General features: G+C 44.7%; 3 protein-coding genes and 1 long non-coding RNA gene across 4 annotated transcripts; 2 read left to right on the top strand and 2 right to left on the bottom strand.

The window, feature by feature from the left end:
* The first annotated feature begins 6,202 nt into the window (after nucleotides 1-6,202).
* On the top strand, nucleotides 6,203-7,023 carry LOC100192792 (Histone H2B). The gene has a single exon (NM_001137985.3). The coding sequence runs from the start codon at nucleotides 6,316-6,318 to the stop codon at nucleotides 6,766-6,768; it is 453 nt and encodes a 150-aa protein (NP_001131457.1). The 5' UTR covers nucleotides 6,203-6,315; the 3' UTR covers nucleotides 6,769-7,023.
* A 3,004-nt stretch (nucleotides 7,024-10,027) lies between these two features.
* On the bottom strand, nucleotides 10,028-10,667 carry LOC109941901 (uncharacterized). Its single transcript, XM_020543153.1, has 2 exons — nucleotides 10,501-10,667; nucleotides 10,028-10,417 (listed from the first exon to the last, which is right to left on the bottom strand). Exons 1-2 carry the CDS (start codon nucleotides 10,570-10,572, stop codon nucleotides 10,028-10,030), a joined length of 462 nt encoding a protein of 153 aa, XP_020398742.1. The 5' UTR covers nucleotides 10,573-10,667.
* A 30-nt stretch (nucleotides 10,668-10,697) lies between these two features.
* On the bottom strand, nucleotides 10,698-12,595 carry LOC109941900 (uncharacterized). The gene is made up of 2 exons (NM_001370502.1): nucleotides 12,035-12,595; nucleotides 10,698-11,941 (listed from the first exon to the last, which is right to left on the bottom strand). The coding sequence occupies exons 1-2, from the start codon at nucleotides 12,585-12,587 to the stop codon at nucleotides 10,698-10,700; spliced, it is 1,797 nt and encodes a 598-aa protein (NP_001357431.1). The 5' UTR covers nucleotides 12,588-12,595.
* A 5,541-nt stretch (nucleotides 12,596-18,136) lies between these two features.
* LOC103636035 (uncharacterized) lies at nucleotides 18,137-18,772 on the top strand. The gene is made up of 2 exons (XR_557766.2): nucleotides 18,137-18,201; nucleotides 18,375-18,772. It is a non-coding gene; the product is annotated as an uncharacterized lncRNA (long non-coding RNA).
* Nucleotides 18,773-20,154: the final 1,382 nt, after the last annotated feature.

Raw genomic sequence — 20,154 nt, 5'->3', positions numbered from 1 at the left:
CAAACAAGTCACCATCACATGTCTTAGTGAACAGAGTTGGATCGGCTTTCCCAACCTTGAAAGCATTAGCAAGTAAAAAGTCTCTAAGGCATTCATACCATGCTCTTGGGGCTTGCTTAAGTCCATAGAGCGCCTTAGAGAGCTTACACACATGGTCGGGATACTGTTCATCCTCGAAGCCAGGGGGTTGCTCCACGTACACCTCCTCCTTGATTGGCCCGTTGAGGAAGGCGCTCTTCACATCCATTTGGAACAACCTGAAAGAATGGTGAGCGGCATATGCTAGCAAGATACGAATTGATTCTAGCCTAGCCACAGGAGCAAAAGTCTCCTCAAAGTCCAAACCTGCGACTTGGGCATAACCTTTTGCCACAAGTCGAGCCTTGTTCCTCGTCACCACCCTGTGCTCGTCCTGTTTGTTGCGGAACACCCACTTGGTTCCCACAACATTTTGCTTCGGACGAGGCACCAGTGTCCAAACTTCATTGCGCTTGAAGTTGTTGAGCTCCTCCTGCATGGCCAACACCCAGTCCGGATCTAGCAAGGCCTCCTCTACCCTGAAAGGCTCAATAGAAGAGACAAAGGAGTAATGCTCGCAAAAATTAACTAATCGAGATCGAGTAGTTACTCCCTTGCTAATGTCACCCAGAATTTGATCGACGGGATGATCCCTTTGAATCATCGCTCGAACTTGGGTTGGAGGTGCCGGTTGCGCATCTTCCTCCATCACATGATCATCTTGTGCTCCCCCTTGATCATCCGCCTCCTGTTGATGAACCTGTTCATCGTCTTGAGTTGGGGGTAGCACCGTAGTTGAGGAAGATGGTTGATCTCGTTCATCTTGTTCCTGTGGCCGTACTTCCCCAATCGCCATGGTTCGTATAGCTGCCGTCGGAACATCTTCTTCATCTACATCATCACAATCAACAACTTGCTCTCTTGGAGAGCCATTAGTCTCATCAAATACAACGTCGCTAGAGACTTCAACCAAACCCGATGATTTGTTGAAGACTCTATACGCCTTTGTATTTGAGTCATAACCTAACAAAAACCCTTCTACTGCTTTGGGAGCAAACTTAGAATTTCTACCCTTCTTCACTAGAATGTAGCACTTGCTCCCAAATACACGAAAGTACGATACATTGGGTTTGTTACCGGTTAGAAGTTCATACGACGTCTTCTTGAGGAGGCGGTGCAGGTAGACCCTGTTGATGGCGTGGCAAGCCGTGTTCACGGCTTTCGACCAAAAACGCTCGGGGGTCTTGAACTCTCCAAGCATAGTCCTAGCCATGTCGATTAGCGTCATGTTCTTCCTCTCTACCACACCATTTTGCTGTGGTGTGTAGGGAGCGGAGAACTCATGCTTGACCCCTTCCTCCTCAAGGAACTCCTCCACTTGAAGGTTCTTGAACTCGGACCCGTTGTCGCTCCTTATCTTCTTAACCTTGAGCTCAAACTCATTTTGAGCTCTCCTGAGGAAGCGCTTGAGGGTCCCTTGGGTTTCAGACTTATCCTGCAAAAAGAACACCCAAGTGAAGCGGGAAAAGTCATCAACAATAACTAGACCATACTTACTCCCTCCTATGCTCAGATAGGCGACGAGTCCGAAGAGGTCCATATGCAGCAGCTCCAGGGGTCTTGAAGTGGTCATCACATTCTTGCTGTGATGTGCTCCTCCCACTTGTTTACCTGCTTGACAAGCTGCACAAGGTCTATCTTTTTCGAATTGCACGTTAGTCAAACCTATCACGTGTTCTCCCTTTAGAAGCTTGTGAAGGTTCTTCATCCCCACATGTGCTAAGCGGCGATGCCACAGCCAGCCCATGCTAGTCTTAGCTATTAAGCATGCATCTAGACCGGCCTCTTCTTTTGCAAAATCAACTAAATAAAGTTTGCCGTCTAATACACCCTTAAAAGCTAGTGAACCATCACTTCTTCTAAAGACAGACACATCTACATTTGTAAATAGACAGTTATACCCCATGTTGCATAATTGACTAACAGATAGCAAATTATATCCCAAGGACTCAACTAAAAACACATTAGAAATTGAGTGCTCATTTGAGATTGCAATTTTACCTAATCCTTTTACCTTGCCTTGATTCCCATCACCGAATATAATTGAATCTTGAGAATCCTTATTCTTGACGTAGGAGGTGAACATCTTCTTCTCCCCCGTCATATGGTTTGTGCATCCGCTATCAATAATCCAGCTTGAACCCCCGGATGCATAAACCTGCAAGGCAAATTTAGGCTTGGGACTTAGGTACCCAACTCTTGTTGGGTCCTACAAGGTTAGTCACAATTTCCTTAGGGACCCAAATGCAAGTTTTGTCTCCCTTGCATTTTGCCCCTAACTTCCTAGCAACTATCTTCCTATCCTTTCTACAAATAGCAAAGGAAGCATTTAAAGCACAATAAATTGTAGAAGGTTCATTTACTACTTTCCTAGGAGCATGAATAGTATTCTTTCTAGGCACATGATGAATAACATTTCTCCTAGTCATATCTCTACCATGCATATAGGAAGAACTAGAAGCAGTCATGGCATAAGAATCATAAGCATGTGAATCAAAAGCATCATAATTTCTAAAAACATTTCTAGAATTTTTCCTATCATGATACAAAAAGGCATGGTTCTTTTTAGCACTAGTAGCCATAGGGGCCTTCCCTTTCTCCTTAACGGGAATGGGAGCCTTATGGCTTGTTAAGTTCTTGGCTTCCCTTTTGAAGCCAAGTCCATCCTTAATTGAGGGGTGTCTACCAATCGTGTAGGCATCCCTTGCAAATTTTAGCTTATCAAATTCGCTTTTGCTAGCCTTAAGTTGAGCATTAAGACTAGTCAATTCCTCAGTTAGTTTGGAAATTGAAACTAAATGATCACTACAGGCATCAACATCGAAATCTTTACACCTAGTGCAAATCTCAACATGTTCTACACAAGATGTTGTTTTGCTAGATTTTTCTAGTTTAGCATTTAAATCATCATTTTTGCTCTTTAAACTAGCAATTGAATCATGACATGTAGACAACTCACAAGAAAGTATTTCATTTCTCTTAATCTCTAATGTAAGTGATTTTTGTGCTTCTACAAATTTGTCATGTTCTTCATACAACAAATCTTCTTGCTTTTCTAAAAGCACATTCTTATCATTCAAGGCATCAATCAATTCATTTATTTTGTCTATTTTAGATCTATCTAAACCCTTGAATAAGCATGAATAGTCTATGTCATCATCATCACTAGACTCATTATCACTAGAAGAAGCATAAGTGGAGTTTCGAGTACTCACCTTCTTCTCCCTTGCCATAAGGCATGTGTGACGCTCGTTCGGGAAGAGGGATGACTTGTTGAAGGCGGTGGCGGCGAGTCCTTCATTGTCGGAGTCGGAGGAGCAATCCGAATCCCACTCCTTTCCAATGTGTGCCTCGCCCTTGGCCTTCTTGTAGTTCTTCTTCTTTTCCCTCTTGTTCCCCTGTTCCTGGTCACTATCGTTATCGGGGCAGTTAGCGATAAAATGACCAATCTTACCGCACTTGAAGCATGAGCGCTTCCCCTTTGTCTTGGTCTTGCTTGGCTGCCCCTTGTGACCTCTTAGCACCGTCTTGAAGCGTTTGATGATGAGAGCCATCTCTTCATCATTAAGTCCGGTCGCCTCAATTTGTGCCACCTTGCTAGGTAGCGCCTCCTTGCTTCTTGTTGCTTTGAGAGCAAGAGGTTGCGGCTCGTTGATTGGTCCATTCAAGGCGTCGTCCACGTACCTTGCTTCCTTAATCATCATTCGCCCGCTGACGAATTTTCCTAGGACTTCTTCGGGCGACATTTTGGTGTACCTGGGATTCTCACGAATATTATTCACCAAATGAGGATCAAGAATGGTAAAGGACCTTAGTAATAGTCGGACGACGTCATGGTCCGTCCATCGCGTGCTTCCATAACTCCTTATTTTGTTGATAAGGGTCTTGAGCCGGTTGTATGTTTGTGTTGGCTCCTCGCCCCTTATCATTGCAAACCTTCCAAGCTCGCCCTCCACCAATTCCATTTTAGTGAGCACGGTGATGTCGTTCCCCTCGTGAGAAATCTTGAGGGTGTCCCATATTTGCTTGGCATTGTCCAAGCCGCTCACCTTATTGTACTCGTCCCTGCACAAAGAGGCTAGCAACACAGTAGTAGCTTGTGCATTTTTGTGAATTTGTTCATTAATAAACATAGGGCTATCCGAGCTATCAAATTTCATTCCATTCTCTACGATCTCCCATATGCTTGGATGGAGAGAGAATAAATGACTACGCATTTTGTGACTCCAAAATCCGTAGTCCTCCCCATCAAAGTGTGGAGGTTTGCCAAGAGGAATGGAAAGAAAATGCGAATTCGAACTATGTGGAATATGAGAATAATCAAATGAAAAGTTTGAATTGACCGTCTTCCTGTAGTCGTTGTCGTCGTCCTTTTGGGAAGAAGAGGATTCGTCGCTGTCGTAGTAGACGATCTCCTTGATGCGCCTTGTCTTCTTCTTCTTCCCATCTTTGCGCTTGTGGCCCGAGCCAGAGTCGTTGGATTTGTCATCTTTTGGCTCGTTGACGAAGGACTCCTTTTCCTTGTCGTTGATCACGATTCCCTTCCCCTTAGGATCCATCTCTTCGGGCGATTAGTCCCTTTCTTGAAGAGAACGGCTCTGATACCAATTGAGAGCACCTAGAGGGGGGGGGGTGAATAGGTGATCCTGTAAACTTTAAAACTTAAGCCACAAAACTTAGATTAAGTGTTAGCACAGTTAATGCCAAGTGGCTAGAGGGAAGATCTTGCACAATATGATAATCACAAGGAGTTCAACACAGAGAAGACACAGTGATTTATCCCGTGGTTCGGCCAAGTACAAAACTTGCCTACTCCACGTTGTGGCGTCCCAACGGACGAGAGTTGCACTCAACTCCTCTCAAGTGATCCAATGATCAACTTGAATACCACAGTGTTATGCTTTTCTTTCAATATCCCGTTTGCGAGGAATCTCCATAACTTGGAGTCTCTCGCCCTTACACTTGAGATTCACAAAGAAATACGGAGTAAGGGAGGGAAGCAACACACACAAATCCACAGCAAAACGCGCACACACACGGCCAAGAGTCGAGCTCAAAAGATTATCTCAAGGTTCTCACAAGAACGGAGCTCGAATCACTTAGAATGACAAACGGATGCGCAAAGACTGAGTGTGGATGATCAGGAATGCTCTAAGGTTGTTTGGTTATCTCCTCCATGCGCCTAGGGGTCCCTTTTATAGCCCCAAGGCAGCTAGGAGCCGTTTGAGAGCAAATCCAGAAGGCCAATCTTGCCTTCTGTCGTCGGGCGCACCGGACAGTCCGGTGCACACCGGACACTGTCCGGTGCACACCGGACACTGTCCGGTGCCCGATTTATTTCCATAAACAGCTCAGCCGACCGTTGCCGACCGTTGCAGATCTGGCGCACCGGACAGTCCGGTGCACACCGGACAGTCCGGTGCCTCCTTCCGACCGTTGGCCAGACCACGTGTCGCGCGCAGATTCTGCGGCCGACCGTTGGCTCGGCCGACCGTTGACTCACCGGACAGTCTGGTGCACACCGGACAGTCCGGTGCACACCGGACAGTCCGGTGAATTTTAGCCGTACGCCGTCAGCAAATTCCCGAGAGCGGCCTCTTCGGCCGAGGCAGCCTGGCGCACCGGACACTGTCCGGTGCACCACCGGACACTGTCCGGTGCACCACCGGACAGTCCGGTGCCCTAGACCGAAACAGCCTCTTGGCTGTACACAGCCAACTTTCTTCTTCTCTTCTTTTTCCTGTTTCTAATACTTAGACAAGTATATTAGTACACAAAACCAATGTACTAAGACTTAGAAACATACCTTTGCTCTAGATTTGCACATTGTTCATCCATGGACATTGATTCACATTTAAGCACTTGTGTTGGCACTCAATCACCAAAATACTTAGAAATGGCCCAAGGGCACATTTCCCTTTCACCTACTGCCGTGCTTCTTCTCGTAGCCCAACTAGCATTCCATGTCAGCAATCTGCGTTGAAACCCATCGCAGCCGTCCATTTGAAGCGGCACCAATGGCTCCCACCTCTCCACGTCATCGATCCGGGAGTTTGCCTTTGAACCAATCAGCGCCCGTCTCTTGTGGTCTATAAACTAATCACGGCCCTCCCCTCTCCTCGCCATCACCAATCAGTCAGTCACAGCTCACAGCAAACACCGCGAAGCCGCCCCCGCTCCCAAACCCGACCGAGCAAAGCGCAAAGCCCCCCAACCGCGGATCAATCCGCAGCATCGATGGCGCCCAAGGCGGAGAAAAAGCCGGCGGCGAAGAAGCCCGCGGAGGAGGAGCCCGCGACCGAGAAGGCGGAGAAGGCTCCGGCAGGGAAGAAGCCGAAGGCGGAGAAACGCCTCCCCGCGGGCAAGTCCGGCGCCGGCGAGGGCAAGAAGGGCAAGAAGAAAGCCAAGAAGAGCGTGGAGACCTACAAGATCTACATCTTCAAGGTGCTCAAGCAGGTGCACCCCGACATCGGCATCTCGTCCAAGGCCATGTCCATCATGAATTCCTTCATCAACGACATCTTCGAGAAGCTCGCCGCGGAGGCCGCCAAGCTCGCCCGCTACAACAAGAAGCCCACCATCACCTCCCGCGAGATCCAGACCTCCGTCCGCCTCGTCCTACCCGGCGAGCTCGCCAAGCACGCCGTCTCTGAAGGCACAAAGGCGGTCACCAAGTTCACTTCGTCTTAGATTGGTTGCCTTCCCTCTCGTTTGTACTGGTGTCTGGTAGTAGATCTCATCTAGTTGGGGGTGCTGTTGCTAGTCGGTCGTGGGTCCCTTTGGTATGATTGGCCCTGTTCAATGGGTTTGCAAGTGATTAGTTTGTACATGGTTGTAGTAGATATCGTTTCAGCTGTGATTCTTTATTACTGCTATGCTATAGTTGTAGTGTTCTCGTTCCCATTTCTTGATGCAGTCCTATCAACTATATGGTTGTTTAGTTACATGTTCTTTTTTTAACCTACATCCATCACCATCAGTACGGTTCTACCATTGACACAGACTGAATTCTGAGTGCATCCGGAATGCTAATTGTCTGTTTGACACTTTTGAGCACCAAACTGTTGTATTGGAGATAATTGCCATTATAGAAGAGAGCAGCGGTTTCGACGAAATGGAGGCATTGGCGTTGGCTTCTTTGTTTTGGAGACGCAGACGACAGACTCTTCCTGATATGGACAACAGACATAGATTTAGCTCTAGTGTCCATATCTTGTTCACGCCGTCAAAAACATGGCGCCGCCGTATCTTGTTCACGCAGCCAGCATCCCCAATCCAGAAATTTCTTGCCGTCCGTACGCCGGCACCGCTCGGGCTCCGGATCCACCTTCTTGCCGAAGTAGGGCTCGTACCCAACTGCAAGGAAACCACACACGCAAGAGGAGTGAACCCTAGTGAGAGAGTCAATGGCTACGACTGGCAAGATACGTGTACGTGCGTACGAACACGTTTGGTGTCGGTGCGTATCTGGAGGGCCCGAGCGCGACGGTGTCCGCGACCGAGGAAAACCGAGCTGGGGACTGGACAGAGCGCGAACGGCGTGATTCGACGGCTGGGAGAGGGATGCGCCACCATGGGCGAGCGCAGCGGCACGCAGGCCGAGCTGGAGCATCACGGTCTGCTGCGCAGCCATGGAGACGAGCAAATGGGAGCAGGGCGCCGCAAGGTACTCGACGACGGCGCGACAGGGAAGGAGTTGGAGACTGGGCACACGGCTGACGAGCTGGAGGGATGCGAGCTAGAAGCTCTGGCCGACGAGCACGCGCAGGAAACTTCGGTTGGGCGCGAGCACAGGGAGCGAGCAGGGCCCGAGCGCGCAGAGTTCCACGGCGCGGTGGCCATGGCGAACGCCAGGGCGCTCAAGCGCGCGCAACAGGGAGAGAAACGGACTGAGGGAGGAGCGAGGAAACCGCGTGCGCGCAGCAGAGAAGCCAGGGGCCGAGCTCGGCATGGGGGCAGGCGCGCAGGGAATTTCACGGCTCGCGGTGACCATGGCCGGGCGCAGGGGACTCCAGGGAGCAGGCGCCGGCGAGCGCAGGGACTTTGCGCGCGCAGGGAGGACGCCATGGAAGGGAGCTTGGGGAAGACCACGACGCGCTGGGAAATGGGAGGAGGAAAGAGGAGCGGCCGCTGGGGCGAGCAGGACCGAGCGAGGGAGCTCAGCCGCCATGGGAGCAGGGGAGCTCTTGGCCCGCGCGAGGAGCTCGGCGCACATCCATGGCGAGCAGGGGAGGGCAGGATGGGCGAGCTACTCGGTGCGATGGAGCTTGAGGGGCGCTGGGAGCAGGAACCAGGCATATGGAAGGATGGAGCTTGAGATGTCCAGCCCCGAGAGCACTCTAATTCTGCGACGGAGGAGAAGCGACGGAGAGAAGAAGACGACGCCAGACGGCGTCTGAGCACGGCGACGGTAAACGGTGAAAGGACACTGATACCTGTTTGCGCAGCCTAAGTGAGTGTTTCGTATCCATTTTAGAGTTTGTCTGTCGCCTGCGTCTCCAAAACAGAGAAGCCAACGCCAACGCCTCCATTTCGTCGAAACCGCTTCTCTCTTCTTCCATAATGGCAATTATCTCGTTGTATTCAAGATGCAAATTGCGCCAACTACAATTTTGACGTAAGTTGAACTGTAGCTGTACATGCAGCTCTGAGCCAGGTGATGTTTGGACATCCTAGATTCCTAATAACGTGAAACTTGCATAATTTATGTCTCATCACTCTTACGCAAACAAATACACGTGAGAGTTCAAAGGCTTACCATACAGCTTATATGGCTTCAATTGTTTCAGGTTATAAGGGATACAAATGCTTAATAGTTGTTTCAATATACTGTACATCTATTGTCATGGCTGGCAAACAGGTTAGAAGAGATCAGAGGAAGTAGTGGTGAATCTGATGACTTTGTCAAGTACATATTTGATTCAATCAGCCTGACCTGTTTTTTTTTTCTTTTCTAGTTCCAAATCCCACATTTGAACGTAGAATCTGGGTTTTACTCTTTTTTTTTTAAAGAGACATGGCAAGAACGCGTTGCGTTGAAGGTAAATACCAGAACACAAAGTTCTGCCTTCAAATTTGCTCAAGATCACTGCGACATTCATTTCATACAGAGGGTACACACTCTGTATTTGCAATCAACATGTTCATATCAGTCAAGAGTGCTGCTCGAATGTGTTGCTGGCTTGCGCTTGTTCGCTTCGGATTCCGGTAGACAAACAATGTAGACGTAGTAGAAGTCGGTACAAATTAAAGTCAAGTGAACAAGCTGATGGTTTAATCGAATTGTTTGGTTGAGCTGTAGCCAGTAGACTTTTTATCTCACTCCCTATCTTACTTACTGTTTCAAACTCTACTATGTAAATAATGTAATCTATAATGAAAAATAGTACTTTACACCAAAGTTTTGCTAGGCGCTAGGCGGAATCTAAGCGATGACCCTTGGCCTAGAGACTAGTCCAGCCTAGGCTTGCCTAGGCGATGCTAGGCGTTTTGCCAACTTATATAATATATACATTTATAGATAAAAAATAGGGAAGGACCAGTAGACATATCTTTTGTCCTTGCAGATCTGCTGATCACTGAATCCTCAAGCACTGCTGCAATAGAAGTGGACAACACTTTTAGATGCAATTGGGCATCAATACAAGTGATAAAAAAAATAGGAAATAACAAGTTTGGTACTTATCTGAGGTCTGACCCTTCTCTCATCCATTAAGTACTGATCAGCAGCATAGGATAGCCTTTAGAAATCACAAACATGAAGGGATAGCAGGCAGCAACACATATAAAATGCAGCAACACGAAATAAAATAACAAGCGTGTGCACATGATTCAGTTCTCACAAGGCACAACACAAAACACAAGCGCACAACAGAAGTTCTAAGTTCACAAGTTAAAGATACATGGATGCATAATAAAAGCTAAAACATGACATGAAGCCGGCTCACACTTAGGTTTCATCCATCTCATCCTCATCTTCATCAAACTCTTCTTCTTCGGACTCAAACTCTTCTTCATTGAGCTCTCTCACCCTTGCACTTCTACGCAGCTCTAGTTGTTCTTCTGCTCCCACTGCATCTCCAAGCACAGACCAAGGTATCCCTGTACCTTCCATGACTTCTTCCTCGTCTTCGTCATCTCTAAAGGAGACTAATGCACAATCATCTTCATTCTCTTGGAGGAAACCTTGAGCTTCAGTTGTACCACTAGACAAGAGAACATCAGTAATTTTCTTGGACTTGATCTTTGCTCTCTTATTAATTAGCCTGTTGTTGAACTGAATGTAGACCAACTTGTTGAGGCGGTCTGTAGTAAGCCTATTTCTCTTCTTAGTGTGCACCTATAAATTAAAAATAAGAGCACTTTTAGTTCTGCAATTTTATTGTAATGCTGCTGTAATTTTGATAACAGATAGGTACTTACCCCATCAAACCCACTCCAATTTCTTTCACAACCAGAAGAACTTGCTGTTAAAGATAGGATCTTGGTAGCCATCTTCTGTAGAGCTGGTGTTTCAGTTCCATAAAGCCGCCACCATGATGCTGAAATAAAATACCTCTCTATTAGTTAGTAGTATAACAGATTGCTTGTTACAATACTGAAATAAAAAACCTCTCTATTTACAAACAGTTGTTACCTGGATTATAATCAAAGTTTTCAAAAGTCCTTGCAAGCTTCTTGCTAAATGGACCTTCTCTATTCTGAAACTTCTGGAGTTCGATGTTGGCTGCTTGTTCTTGCATTTCGTCGTCATGATAATAAAAAGTCTCCACACAATTGATAAAACCTTCTGTTATTTTGGGAACACCAAAGATTGATGGGTCAGCATAACTGTAGTGTGGATTCAGCAAATAAGCTGTCAAATGCAATGGAGAATCAAGTCTTCCAGCCATCTTCTTGTCAATAATAGCAACAACATCCTTGAAACGGTTCTCAACATTGCCAAGGGCCTCTTTGACATGTCTCTTTGCCTTCAATATTTCTCCATATACAAAGCCCATGGATGGCTTCACATCTCCATCAACCAAACGGAGAACTTTGAACAATGGCGCAAAAACTGCCAATGTCAATTTCACATCCTTCCAAAAGGTTGGATTCAATATAGTTGTTGTGGCATTTTTTCCCTTCTTTGATTTCACATCCTTCAGTGAGTTCCACCTACTATGAACCACCATCTTTCTTAGTTGGTCCTTCTTCTCTTGTATGTTGTCCAAAGTTAGATAGTTTGAAGCAAACCTAGTCACTCCTGGCCTTACTATCTCTTTCCCCTCAATGAAGTATCTCATGCACTCTAGTGTTCTTGTGTGCCCATAGACAAATATGGTAAATGCCTTTGCTTGGTCAATCATCTTCTTGAACCGAGGCATGTTGCCAATTCCTTGGAGCATCAAGTTAATTGTGTGAGTTGCACAAGAGGTCCAAAAGATATGTGGTCTCTTCACATGCAGTAGCTTCTTTGCTCCCATGTTGTTAGAAGCATTGTCAGTCACAACTTGCACCACATCATCTGGACCAATGTCTTCGATTGCTTTGTCCACTAGTTCAAAGATCACTTCACTTGTGTGTGACACATCTGACATCTCTTTTGAGGAAATAAAACTAGTTCCATCAGCACAATTAGTGCGCACATTCATTACGCTTCTCCTCTTCTTATCTGACCAAGCATCGGTCATAATAGAGCACCCATTCTTCATCTTCTCGGCTTCACGTTCTTGCAGCAAACTCTTGGTTCTTGCATATTCTTCTTCCAACAATCTCCCTCGCAGGTCAAACATAGTTGGAGGTTCAATTCCAGGCCCAAATTGTCCAATTGCTTCACACATTTGCTTGAACTCATCGTTGTCACATGCATTGAATGATATTGCTATCAATATTACAAAACAACAAGGAAATTAAAAAACAGCAAGGAAATCTGATGAATATGAAATCTGAAATTAAAAAATAGCAAGGAAATTACCATGGTTAAAGGCCCATCTTGCAATATATTTATGCACCTCATGTAATCTTTCTTTCCAAAGTTCCCTGTTCAGCCTCTGTTGAGTCAAAGATTCAGATTTGGTTGTTGTAGGATCAATAGCTTTTGTCCATTTGTCCATGGGGCCTAATTTGTGAGGCTCTGAACTTCCAACACAAGTCACTTCTTCTGATCCTCCAACCCTAGACACATGAACTTCCTCTCTAAGTTCTAGCTCACGAACAGTCTTCACCTCCCTTTTCCTTTTTGCTCCATCTAGTGCTTTCTTGCACTTTTCTTGAGCCTCCAACAACTTCTCTTTGGTGGTCTTCATGCCTTGGCATTTCTTCGCATTCTTTCCTTCCTGGGCGATATGTTGCTTCAACCGATAAACCCCTCCACACATTTGCTTGTCACACAGTATGCACTTTACCTTGTCCTTATTGTTTATATCAACAAGAACCCCATACTCCCATCCCACATCATCTGAATTTCTTCTAAGGACACTAACTCCCTCTGGTGCACTTGCAGTTTCTTTAGATTGACCCTCTCTCATCTGAGTTCAAGCCATCATATGTGAATAACAGATTAACAGAGGAGAGAATCAGGGGAGGAGGAACGTACAGACCTTCTCTGTCGGGGAAGAACCAGGGGAGTTCTCTGTCTCTGTCGGCGAAGAACAGGGGAGGAGAGAAGCAAGCAGCAGGGCAGAGGATGTGCAGCAGGGCAGTGTCGGCGAAGAACAGGAGAGAAGAAGCAAGCAAGCAGGGGGCTTCTCTGGCGGCAGGGGCTTCTCTGGCAAGCAAGCAAGCAAGCAGGGGAGTTCTCTAGCGGCGGGGGCTTCTCTGGTGGCGGCCGCTTCTCTGGCGTCTGGCGGAGAAGGAAGCAGGGAGGGGGTCTCCGGCGTCCGCGCACTCAGGCTATTCCCCTTTCGCGTCTGCCTTTCCCTCCCGCGCCGCTCCCTTATCCCCTCCCGCGCGTTATAGCTCGCGCGCGCGGCGCGCGCCTAGCCCCTCCTCCGCGACGACTGGGCATATGGGCGACGCGGAATCGCCGCAGAATCCACGCAAGGTGCTGCCTAGGCGCTCCGATCAACTAGGAGGTCGCCTACCCCCCTAGTCCAGGCGGAAGGCCATGGCCTAGCGCCTAGGCGCACCTAGGCGCGACGTAATCGACGATTTTCAAAACTTTGCTTTACACAACCGTTTACACGATCTGATGAAGATGTCAAACGTTGAAAGTGAGATGCGAGCAGTAAAAAAACAAACTTATTTGATCAAAACAAGTATAAAATATACATTTTATTTTTATGTATCTTAAACAACTACAAAGGAGCTCTTTATTCCATCCATTTTGAAGGCAAAACGCCAAAAAAATCTAAGTTGCTTTCAAAAATATACTATAAAAAATAACCGATTCTACAAAAGCAATCTCTATAAACAACACCATGTGATTGGGTTTTGATTTTTTGAGAAGTCAAAGCAGTTACAGTAACCCCAACCAAACATGTCTTAGAGCAACTGAGGCAGATCGGGGGCAAAATAGGCCATGACGCCCCTCAATTTTGTACACCCTTTTATGTCTAATGATTATTAGTGCTAAGTGTATAAAAAATCAAAGTTTTAGGTAGTATAAAGTCTTGTTCTAAACCTTAAAACCCAATATCTAGTGGCTACAATTAGCTCAGAGGTTTAGAATGGATCAACTAATTGTTAGTTATACCCCTCAAATAAGTATTAGTTGTTAGATGCTCCAACCAACCCAACTAAAACCAGTGAACAATTAGCTTTAGAGGTTTGGAACATTGCCTAAAACAATCCTGTCATAAGCCTTCTCGTCGAATCCTCTCGGTCCCGTCCTTGCATCTACCAGTCTGACCCTAAACTTTCCAACACCACCTAAACCAGTTTGCTTGTTATCCCGTTTCTGCCGCCGACCCATTCCCGATGCGCACTGCCAGACTCCGACCCTTCCTGGCGCCTCTGTCCCATGCCTTGTTTTCATCGTGACGCCAATCCGCCTGACAAGCTAGATCTCGCTTGTCACAACTATATGACATGTCCCCGACGGTCGTCGAACTGGCGAACCAGTAAGCAATGGCTCTCATGTGATCTTTATAGCCCCCATTAATTCTCGTCCTGCGCCCGCCGCTGGAGAAACTCCAATAGCTCCTAAAAATATAGCTTCCAAAACGTGGAGATTAGGGTATCCTTAAAAGTATTAAATCCAAAAAACGACAATACTTCAATAGCTTCTAATATTTTTCCTAAATCCATTTTGAATTGGTCATTATGGGCCATACCTTTTTATCTTCGTGCTCGTTGGAAGCATGACCAGCGCGCTTTCCATGGGCCAAAACGTGATCAACGGCCAGCACTCCAACAGGTGGCCAGCTCGACGCATGCATGGGCCTGCCCGAAGATCGAGCGTGGGACAGGAACGATGCGTAGGGCGCGAACGCGTGGGAAGGCAGCGTATTGTTGCAAAATGTTCATTTTCACTCTTAAGTTTCTTGACCTAATTTTTAAGCCTTTCATTATCTACTGCCAACTCATTGTTGAAATCATTGTTCTCAATAGCAACCTTTCCTCTAATAGTTGCATCAGTCAAGTATCTCTTCAATTTTTGGTTGTCTAAGGTCAAGACTTCAACTTTTTCGGTCAATTCATCATGTAGACTAGTTTGCTCTCCTTGACTCAAATCAGCACATGAGGTTGCTACATCAATCTTAACAACAGGGTTAATAGCCTCATGTGTATTGCAAGATAAAAGTTCATTTTCAACAAAAAGATTATCATGATCAAATTTAATCTTAGTATAGTCTTCCTTGATTTTCACTAGTCTATCTTTCAACTCCCTATTAGCTTCATTTAACTTGTCACATTTATCCTTAGCATCTTTTAGGGAGGTTGTGAGCTTATTTACAGTGGATGACATAGTTTTGTTCTCTTCATTCATTTCATCACTAGCTTTCATCACTATGTCATATTTGTCATTCAAAGATTCATTTTCATTTTTCAACTTATCACATTTAGCTTTTGACTTCCTAATGATTTGAGTGTATTCTTTAAGCAAGTCAGCTAGTTCATCATAGGAAGGTGAAGCAAATTCCTCATCACAATCACTATCACTATCATCAGTTATATCAATATCATTTTGTACCTTCCGTTCACCTCTAGCCATGAGGCATAGGTGAGAAGTCGATGATGGAGATGGTGGTGGTGAAGAGAAGTCCCCGGTGATGGCGGCAAATTTTTCATCATTCTCTTCTTCACTTGAAGAAGATCCACTTGATGACTCAATGTCAGTGAGCCAGTCACCAACAATATATGTCTTTCCATTTTTCTTTTTGTGGAACCTCTTGTGCTTCTCATCCTTCGTCTTGAAGAATCTCTTTTCCTTTTTCTCATCATCGCTGTCATCTTCTTTCTTGCCCTTGAACTTGTTCTTCTTGGGCTTGTTACATTGATGAGCAAGATGACCAAGCTCTCCACAGTTGTAGCAGTCCATCTCAGAAATGAGCTTTCTTTTACTGGAAAAGAATTTCTTCTTTCTTGAATCAAATTTGATGCCTTCTCTGTTGAGATTCTTTAACATTTTGGTGGTCTTCCTCACCATCAAGGCAATGTTAGCATCAAGGTCATCATCACTTGAGGATTCTTCCTCAATTTGTACTTTAACTTTTCCTTTTCTTTCTTGATTTGCTTTGAGAGCCAAATCCTTTCTCTTGGAAAATGAATCTTCCTTGTCATTGATGTGCATGTACATCTCATGAGCATTGATCTTTCCCAATATCTGTGTAGGTGTGGTAACTGAAAGATCCATTTGATGCAACACAGTGATAATGTGTCCATATTTGTCAATTGGGAGGACACTGAGAATCTTCCTCACAACATCTGGTTGTGAGATTTGAGTAAGCCCCAATCCGTTAACTTCCTCTACAAGAATATTGAGACGTGAGTACATAGCATTGGCATTTTCATTAGCAAGCATTTCAAAAGAATTTAACTTTCTCATAGCAATGTGATATCTCTCCTGACGCTCACTTCTAGTTCCTTCATGTAGAGCACAAATGTCCATCCACAAATCATGAGCATTTTTATGATTTCTAACTCTATTGAACACATCTTTGCAAAGGCCTCTAAAAAGGGTGTTTTTGGCCTTAGCATTCCATTTCTCATAATTAAACTCATCACCTACAAGATTTGTGCGATCTCTAGGTTTGTGGAATCCTTGTGTGGCGGCTTTGTAGACACCAATGTCTATAGCCTCTAAATATGCTTCCATACGAATTTTCCAATATAGAAAATCGTCACCATCAAAAACGGGAGGAGGTCCATCCCCACCGGACATCGTTACTCTAGCGGTTAAGCTAATCTAAGTGCAACAAGGCTCGGATACCAATTGAAAGGATCACGATGCCCAAGAGGGGGGTGAATTGGGCTTTTCTAAAAATCAACGCTAATTAAAACCTAAGCAAGAGCTAAGCAAGAGCCCAACTTCACCCCAATAACTAGCATTAAGAATATAATACTAGAAATACAACGATGCTAAGACAATACTTCAAATACTTGCTAAACAAATACACAATGTAAAATGCTTGATTAAGTGCGGAATGTAAAGCAAGGTTTAGAAGACTCCTCCAATTTTTCCCGAGGTATCGAAGAGTCGGCACTCTCCACTAGTCCTCGTTGGAGCACCCGTGCAAGGGTATCGCTCCCCCTTGGTCCTCGCAAGAACCAAGTGCTCACTACGAGATGATCCTTTGCCACCGACCGCTTACAAACTTGAGTCGGGTCACCAACAAGATCTCAACGGTGATCACCAAGCTCCCAACGCCACCAAGCCGTCTAAGTGATGCCGATCACCAAGAGTAACAAGCCGTAGACTTTCGCTTGACCAAGAGAAGCCTAATGCAAGTGGTGTGTGCTCTAGGTGGCTCTCGCTAGCGCTAATGAGGACCAAATGCGGGATTAAGATTCTCTAATCTCCTCACTAGGATTTTGGTGCTTGCAATGCTGTACCAATGTGATGGAATTAATGTGGGCAGCAAGACAATGAATATGGTGGGTGGAGGGGGTATAAATAGCCCTCACCCACCAACTAGTCGTTACCAGCATTGTTCTGCGCATGGGCGCACCGGACAGTCCGGTGCGCGACCGGTGCGCCAACGGTCGACTCCATTGGCTAGTTCTGACAGCTAGCCGTTGGGTTGATGGCACACCGGACAGTGAACAGTCACTGTCCGGTGCATACCGGACAGTCCGGTGCACTGTCCGGTGCGCCACTAAAATTCCACTCGGGAACCTGGCGCTCTCGGGTTTCTTTGTGGGGAAACTCTTCCCCTGGGCCAGCTTGGGCCCACCTGGCAGAGGGTGCACCGGACAGTCCGGTGCACACCGGACAGTCCGGTGCCCCAAGGCCAGAAACCCTATTTTCTGTTTTATGATGTTTTTCAAATCGGTTTTCGTTCTAACTTGAGTGTATGTTCTAGAGTGTCACCTATCACTATATGTGATTGTGAATGTGTACCAACACTACACTAGAACTCTCTTGGTCAAACTACTCATCGATAACCCCTATTTATAGTATGGCTAAAAGAGAATAAAAGACCTAACTAAATCACGAGTGTCCACAACTCCTTGACACTCCGACTCTGTAGTCCTTCAGTTTTTGTTTCATCGTTTTAGCCATCGCTTCGAGTTCTTATCTTCGGGATTGTTTTCACCGTTGTAGTACTTTTACCTGTAATGCGACCTAACTTACCATTTGTCTCTGCAAAACACACGTTAGTCACATATAACATTACGTTGTCATTAATCACTAAAACCAACCAGGGGCCTAGATGCTTTCACACCCTTTTCTCCAGTTATAGCGAGTGAGTTTTACTAAGGGATAAACAATAGTAGGAAGAACTCTGTTGTGTTTCAATCTCGAGTATTTGATGGATGGGGCACTGTTCTATAGATGGTGTCTACAGAAATGATCTTAACTGTCATTTTGATCAAAACCACAATAGTTCTACTTTGTTAGAAAATCAAAAGATTTAAGTGTCTTCCACGGTTTAAAGTTCATGATGAGCAAATTTGACTTATTTTTAATTGCTGTCTATTCAATAGATACCATGGGGGGAGCATTTGATCCAGCTAGCTGGCAAACAAGATTTGGTGGTAACTGTTTATGATGAAACAAATATTTCGAATCATTAATTGCTATGTTTGTGCTTGCATCCTTTGCGTTGACATGCAATTAGGATGTGACATGACATAGCCTCCCTCCAATGCAAAAATCCCAAAAGCTTCTTGCAGACGCACTTATTTGCATTCTTTGCGCTGACATGCAGTTAGGATGCGACAGGGCCTCCCTCCAATGCAAAATCACATTAACCATGTCACCGCTGTCAATTGTTTTCTTGAGTTTGTTCCCAAAACCTCTTAATTATTATTGCCCACGGATAGTCATGTTATCTACATAATCTGATTTTGCCACTCTTCAGGGTTCGGCATTGTGAATAGAGGTTCATCTTTGTGATTAGGTTGCCACCGCCGCTGCTTTCTACTCATTCGACGAATGTTTTGCAAAGAAGAAATCTGGTTTTTCTTACCCTCGATTCCTTCCTATGATACAACTAACAAAATGAAATGGTACATTCAGGTATCTTTAAAACCTTTTCACTTCCAAATTAGAATGATATCATGCTCAAGAGGTAACATTTTCTGATGTTTTTTATTTTAATAGTAATTATTGGTCGCTGACTTCTTTAAAACTATTTGTGTTGTACTTGAAGCATCTTCTACACTGCATCTAAGCTTTGAAGAGTTACAGTCTCATATAAAATAGGTAATTTTGTACTAATTATTTTCTTTATTTTCCCAAAGGTGTGGCACTTCCTTTAGTATTTTTCCAGTGCAGACGATTGAAAACTACTGTTTTACATCACCTCTCTGTCATAGGAATAGTTTACTACTCTAATGCTCATTCTATTAACACTGACAAAAAGATATATCACTTGAAAACAGGTATGTATTTCAATCTTCTAGATTTATATTTATTTCTTTATATATACAAAACAGGTAAGTTTGTACCATTTGTTTTATTTTAAAAAAAGAAAAGATATGACACTTACATTAGTATTTTTCCCACCAGAAACGATTGAAAACTATTGTTTCCCGTCACCTCTCTGTCGTAGGAAGAATTTACTGCCCTATTACTCATCTTATTAACTCTGACAAAAAAATCCCACTTTAAGATAGGTACATATTTCAATCTTAATTATAGATTTATGTTTCGTTCTGTACATAGTGGTTTCATTTTTTCTCCCCTTGCTCTAGTCATATGAATATTTTTACTCCGTTGGTTGTTCTATTTACTTTAAAAACGTGCCATAAAATATGTGGGTTTCACTATTAAAAAATTATATCCCTTCACTTATGTATTAGTGTTAGAATTACAATTATCTTTTCTTTTCCCAAAAGTTTAGAAATGTTTTAAGCAAACTATGGATCTTTATGTTTGTGATAATGTGTGCACAGCTTAGCCCCCCCAATATGAGGATTTCCAATTTTTACAATGGTGGGAGAGATCTTCAACTATTGTTTCTGGCACTTGAAAGGATGGCTTGGACTCTTATTATCCTAGGAGCCTGGACGGTTTGAAAGCATAGAAACAGAGTGGTGTTCGGTAGAGTTTCTCCCAACCTCACTCTTATTCTGGAGTCTGCTAATGAGGAAAGCGAGAAATGGCAAGCTGCAGGAGCCAAGGGTTATCTTTTCTGGATGCTCCAAGCCATATAATTTAGGGTGGTTGGATCCTTCATGGATATTTTTATGTACTCCTGTTGTTGGCCTCCGTAAGAAGTGCCTGTATCGTGGGCGTCTTTCAGCCCTTTGTATTCTTCCTCTTTTAATATAGTGGGGCGCAGTTCTCCTGCGCTTTTTGAGAAAAAAATAATATGTGCATCTATTCAAGTCTCTTACCATTAAGTGTTTATAAGATATGTTTCATTGTTCTTAGCTTGATATGTGGTAAGGTCTTCTCACCTCTTGATCATCTATGTATGCCTTAATTCATATACTCCGAAATAATCTTTACTGTTAGCTATGATTCTTTTTATCAAAACTATC

The sequence above is a fragment of the Zea mays genome, chromosome 8 (genome assembly GCF_902167145.1).
Source record: "Zea mays cultivar B73 chromosome 8, Zm-B73-REFERENCE-NAM-5.0, whole genome shotgun sequence".
NCBI lineage: Eukaryota > Viridiplantae > Streptophyta > Magnoliopsida > Poales > Poaceae > Zea > Zea mays.
Note: the sequence above shows the minus strand (reverse complement) of the source record. Positions and strands in the feature narration are given on the sequence as shown.

Coding starts and splice junctions, on each gene's coding strand:
- LOC100192792 (NM_001137985.3), top strand. CDS start 6,316: ATGGCGCCCAAGGCGGAGAAAAAGCCGGCGGCGAAGAAGCCCGCGGAG.
- LOC109941901 (XM_020543153.1), bottom strand. CDS start 10,572: ATGGCTACCAAGATCCTATCTTTAACAGCAAGTTCTTCTGGTTGTGAA. Junction 10,418..10,500: donor ATTGGAGTGGGTTTGATGGG/GTAAGTACCTAT, acceptor TTTAATTTATAG/GTGCACACTAAGAAGAGAAA.
- LOC109941900 (NM_001370502.1), bottom strand. CDS start 12,587: ATGAGAGAGGGTCAATCTAAAGAAACTGCAAGTGCACCAGAGGGAGTT. Junction 11,942..12,034: donor AAGATGGGCCTTTAACCATG/GTAATTTCCTTG, acceptor TAATATTGATAG/CAATATCATTCAATGCATGT.